Source organism: Zophobas morio, unplaced genomic scaffold (assembly GCF_036711695.1).
Source record: "Zophobas morio isolate AGI-343-1 ecotype UQ-CSIRO unplaced genomic scaffold, CSIRO_AGI_Zmor_V1 ptg000058l, whole genome shotgun sequence".
In the NCBI taxonomy this organism is placed as follows: domain Eukaryota; kingdom Metazoa; phylum Arthropoda; class Insecta; order Coleoptera; family Tenebrionidae; genus Zophobas; species Zophobas morio.
The window spans coordinates 2,113,351-2,117,951 of record NW_026972163.1 but is presented as its reverse complement, the minus strand read 5'-3'; the positions used below and the strand labels follow the sequence as shown (position 1 = coordinate 2,117,951).

The 4,601-nt window shown below is 37.9% G+C and overlaps 1 protein-coding gene across 1 annotated transcript; it reads left to right on the top strand.

The window, feature by feature from the left end:
* The first annotated feature begins 3,044 nt into the window (after nt 1-3,044).
* LOC135143424 (uncharacterized) lies at nt 3,045-3,989 on the top strand. Its single transcript, XM_064075291.1, has 3 exons — nt 3,045-3,227; nt 3,583-3,635; nt 3,713-3,989. The coding sequence occupies exons 1-3, from the start codon at nt 3,045-3,047 to the stop codon at nt 3,987-3,989; spliced, it is 513 nt and encodes a 170-aa protein (XP_063931361.1).
* Nucleotides 3,990-4,601: the final 612 nt, after the last annotated feature.

Genomic DNA, 4,601 nt, shown 5'->3' with positions numbered 1-4,601 from the left:
AACTTCTTCAAAATATTTTTGACAGTTTGTTAAACAGTATGACGGAAATAAAGCTATTTAAATTTATATCGTTAGTTAAAGAAAAAATTGAAATTGGAATTAAAAGATATACCACCAGTTATAGAAGAAATAAGATTGTTAATTCTTTACCTATTGTTCTACCAAAAGAGATATATTTTTAGCGATGCGTACTGAACATGTTTATGATAAAACTTCAAGTCAAACTATTGAGAAAACTATTTGAAAAACTTTTCAGTATATTCCCATTTTAGATGATTTACACAATTTATTATATCAAATAATATACAAATTTTAAAATACTTTGCGACAATAAGACCCACGTTTTTAAATAGTCCTACATTTTTATCGAACTAATAGCTTAGAAATTCGTGCATTTTTAGGCCTTATTGTGACTCCTTTATAAGATTAGGGACAGAAATCACCAATGGTTTGGTGTTAAAAATTGAAACAAAAATATATGACTCAAGTTTTAGAAGGTGTGTATACCTCTTTTTTGTTTCAAGTTTAATTTTCCTGTATGTACATTTTTATTATAGCTTCCCAAAAGCTAGACATAAATGGAGAAAAAACAATTTAGAATCAGATGGCACTTTTATTAAAGATGATGAGATTTTAACATTAATGAAAAATGAAACGCTTATCTTACTGGATAGAGATCAAGAATATTTGTCTACCAAAGAAACTACTTACTGTCAGTCTAAATCCGGCAAATAATTTGAATTTTGATGAAGAAACAAATTATCCAATTCTCGTCATACTTCCTACTGACAGCGACGAAAGTATGCAGTATAATAACAGTGAACAAATTTTATCATTCCCTGGGACAAAATTCGAGCTGACATGATTCAAAAAGAAGAAAGAAGAAAAAATTAAGTCGAATGACGTCAAACGCAGTAAAGCGGATGCAGGTGTCTCGCTCCCTACTCTTTGTTTTGTTTTTTGTTTTTTGTTTTTTGTTTTTTGTTAATGTTGCGTTGGAATGTAGTTAAAGTCTGACTCTGGTTGTCGTCGCATGAAGACGTTACAATAAATCTAGACAAGTTTTATTCTACTCAATTATTTTAGCCAATTCCACAGTATTCACAGGTTATGGCCCCAGGTACGTTGGCTAAGCCCTTTGAGTGAATAGAATAAAAGCCACGTTTGAGTCGTGCGGGCCTAGTGGTGAGAGTGTTTATCGAAATACGTTCGAGTCCTATAGTGATAAATTACGCGATACGCGTTGACGGTTAAACTAGAGTGCGGGAGTATTCCTAAATTTGATGGGTCAAATTTTCAACTATGGAAATTCAGTGTGACCATCTTGCTAAAAGTGGAAAAGTTGATGCCTATTGTGGACGGCACCAGACTGGAAAACATGGGATGAGAAAAATTGCAGGGCACAAGTTATTTTGTTATCGACGATAAGTCAAGATCAGATACAATATTTGATAAATTGCGAAACTGCAGCAAATATGTGGAAGAGATTATTAGTCATTCATGAACAGAAGACCGAGATTTCGAAAGAATTATTATGGCAGACATTTTATGAATATAAAATGCCTGAAAGTGCAAAAAGAGCATATTTCGGCTATTGAACTTCTTGTCAAACAATTGAAGGATGTCAACGAAGCTATCAGCAACAGTGCAGTATGTTCGAAGGTGATCAACAGTTTACCTACAAGATTCAATGCATTTAGAACTGCGTGGGATTCAGTTGCAATCGAAAATCAAACATTTGAGAATCTAACGGCCAGACTTTTGAAAGAAGAAACCAGAACGGGAAATGATGAAAGCGAAACAACGCGTTTAGCTTTAGAAGTAAAAGCCTTACAGAGCAAACTGGAAGCCGCCAGTTTTGGAAAAAAGACGAAAAATATCAGCGAAATAAAGAAAAACACGAGCTGTCATTATTGTAAGCATAAAGGGCACTGGGCACGAGAATGTAGAAAAAGATTGGCAGAAATGAAAGAACAAGAAAAGAAACCTAGTGAAAATCCTGCCTACATTTGTGATATATCTGCCCTATATACAATGAGCTCAAACATCGAAAAGACAGAATGGATTTGTGACTCAGGTGCGAGTGTCCATATGACAGGTCAAAATGAATGGTTTACAGCATTGGAACCAACAGATAAACCCATGCATCTAAAAATTGCAGATGACACGATTCTTAGAGCCGCAGGAAAAGGAACGATAGAAATTCAAACTCTTCTTGACGGAGAGTGGCATGACCGAACAATGTATAATGCCCTATATGTGCCAGGCTTGAGAAGAAAATTTATTTTCAGTGGGAGTTATGACCGACAGAAATTTTACGTATCACTCGACTAAAGATAGATGTAAATTTAGAGATATATCATGTATTGGTGTGAGACACAAAAAATTGTGGGTGATGAAATTTAGAGTTAAGAATTTTGTGGAGTGTAATAACATCGGCAAGAAAGCTTCGATGAAATTATGGCATGAAAGATTTGGCCACATAAATTGTAGATCAATCAAGAAAACGGTTGACAGAAAAATGGTAGAAAATCTAGAAATTGACGGTAATGATGAATTATTTTGTGAATCATGTCAATTTGGTAAGCAAGCCAGAAAATCGCACAAAAGGATGAAGAGAGATAGAGCGACAAAACCGGGTGAAATGATACACACGGATGTTTGTGGATCTGTAAATATTGCGTCGCCTAGTGGTTCAAGATATTTTGTTTTATTCAAGGATGATTGTAGTGGCTACAACACCGTTTATTTTCTGAAGCAAAAATCAGAAGTGCTCGATAAATTTAAGCAGTTTAAAATTCTCGTTGAAACGCAAACCGGAAATCGTTCAAAAATTGTAAGAAGTGATCGAGGAAAAGGTGAATATATAAACAAAGAATTTGAAGAATATCTACGAAAAGAGGGCATTTTGCATGAACTTTCGGCACCGTACACACCTCAGCAGAATGGCCGATCAGAAAGAGAAATGAGAACGATTGTTGAGAGTGCACGAACGATGCTTATAAACAAAAATCTTGAATGAACTAGGAATAGCGGTATCTACGATGAAGATCTTCGTGGACAACCAGGCAGCAATCAAGCTTTCCCAAGCACATCAGCTCCACAGCAGGACGAAGCACATGGATGTGAAAGTGTGTTTTGTGCGGGATGAGTGTGAAAAGCTGAGCATTTCGATAAATTACGTGAACACAAGTGACCAGTTAGCGGATTTTCTTACGAAACCTCTTGTAAGAAACATATTGTTAAAATGTATTGAAAGATTGTTTGTGTTCTGATTGATTTGAATTTTGTTTTGTTTTGCATTTGTCCTAGTTAATTGTTAGTTACAAGTTAATTTTAATTTTAAGATTTTTGAAATGTTTGCATGAATATTTTAATGCATTTTGAACCGTTGTGAAGTTATTTACTCTTTGTTGTCTTAAAATTCAAAATAAGTGGGAGTGTTAGAATAAGTATTTGTGAATTTTATGTTTGGTTGTTTTTTGTCGGGAGTCGAATGACGTCAGACGCAGCAAAGCGGATGCAGGTGTCTCGCTCCCTACTCTTTGTTTTGTCTTTTGTTACTGTTGCGTTGGAATGTAGTTGAAGCACAGAACAAGGAACAATCAGAATAACAACTCGTACTGGCGGGACAAGTTTGCGCATCTAGTCGGCGCATTCGAATCGACCATGTTTTGCGAGTAACTCAGTGGCGTATAACTAAAGTGACCAGACGTCCCGTTTTGAACGGGACTGTCCCTTTATTGGACCACCTGTCCCGTTGTCCCCATATAATGATCTGGGACGCAAAATTGTCCCGTTTTCTAAAACCGCGCGAAAAATTAAAATGTTGGTGCGTGTCCGGCACGAGCGCCCAGCGAAACCGAAACGCGTCGTCGACCGATTGGAGATTCCCGCCCGCGCGCGCGCGCGCTATCGGTTACCTTAATAACGAGCAGAGGAGAGGGGGCATTCATTCCGCAGTCATTTGTTTCACGCAACAAATATAAAGTTCTCGCTATTGTATGGTTTTTGAGTCAGTTTCTTGAAGTAATTTAGTGATAAACTAGTAACTTATTTGAAGATTTCCATTGTTTTGTGCGATTACAAATTTTACCTACAGCTATGCCGAAACGCAAGTGTTCATTTAATGTAAACCTACAAACAAAGTACTGTTATGTTTTAAAAATCGAATGTTACGCCACTGAATTGTGGGACGCCGCTGGTACGCACGACGCGCAGGGAGGTCACGGTTTGGGAGTGGGGATTGACAGTTGACACGGGGATTGCGGGATTCGGCCATTTTTTGGGGGAGGCGTGGAAAAAAAAAAAAGGGTCGTGCCAAAACGTAACTGCGGTGAAATAAAGGAATTCCGTTGCCATCGGCTGAGATGTGGGTGTGGGTGAAGAGGAGAAGAACGTGAACTGGCCACATACGAGTTACCGCCACAATACAGTTACTAAAGTTGGAGGTTACCATCACGTTGAAATTATAGCCACACAGCTGTTGCCAAGTCGCCAGACGGCTAAGAATCAGAGGGTCTGCCTCTCCTCGCTTTTCCCAATACGCCAATGCACCAGAGGGTCCGTCGCCGTGGACTGTGAAGGGGGGTCGAGGCTTT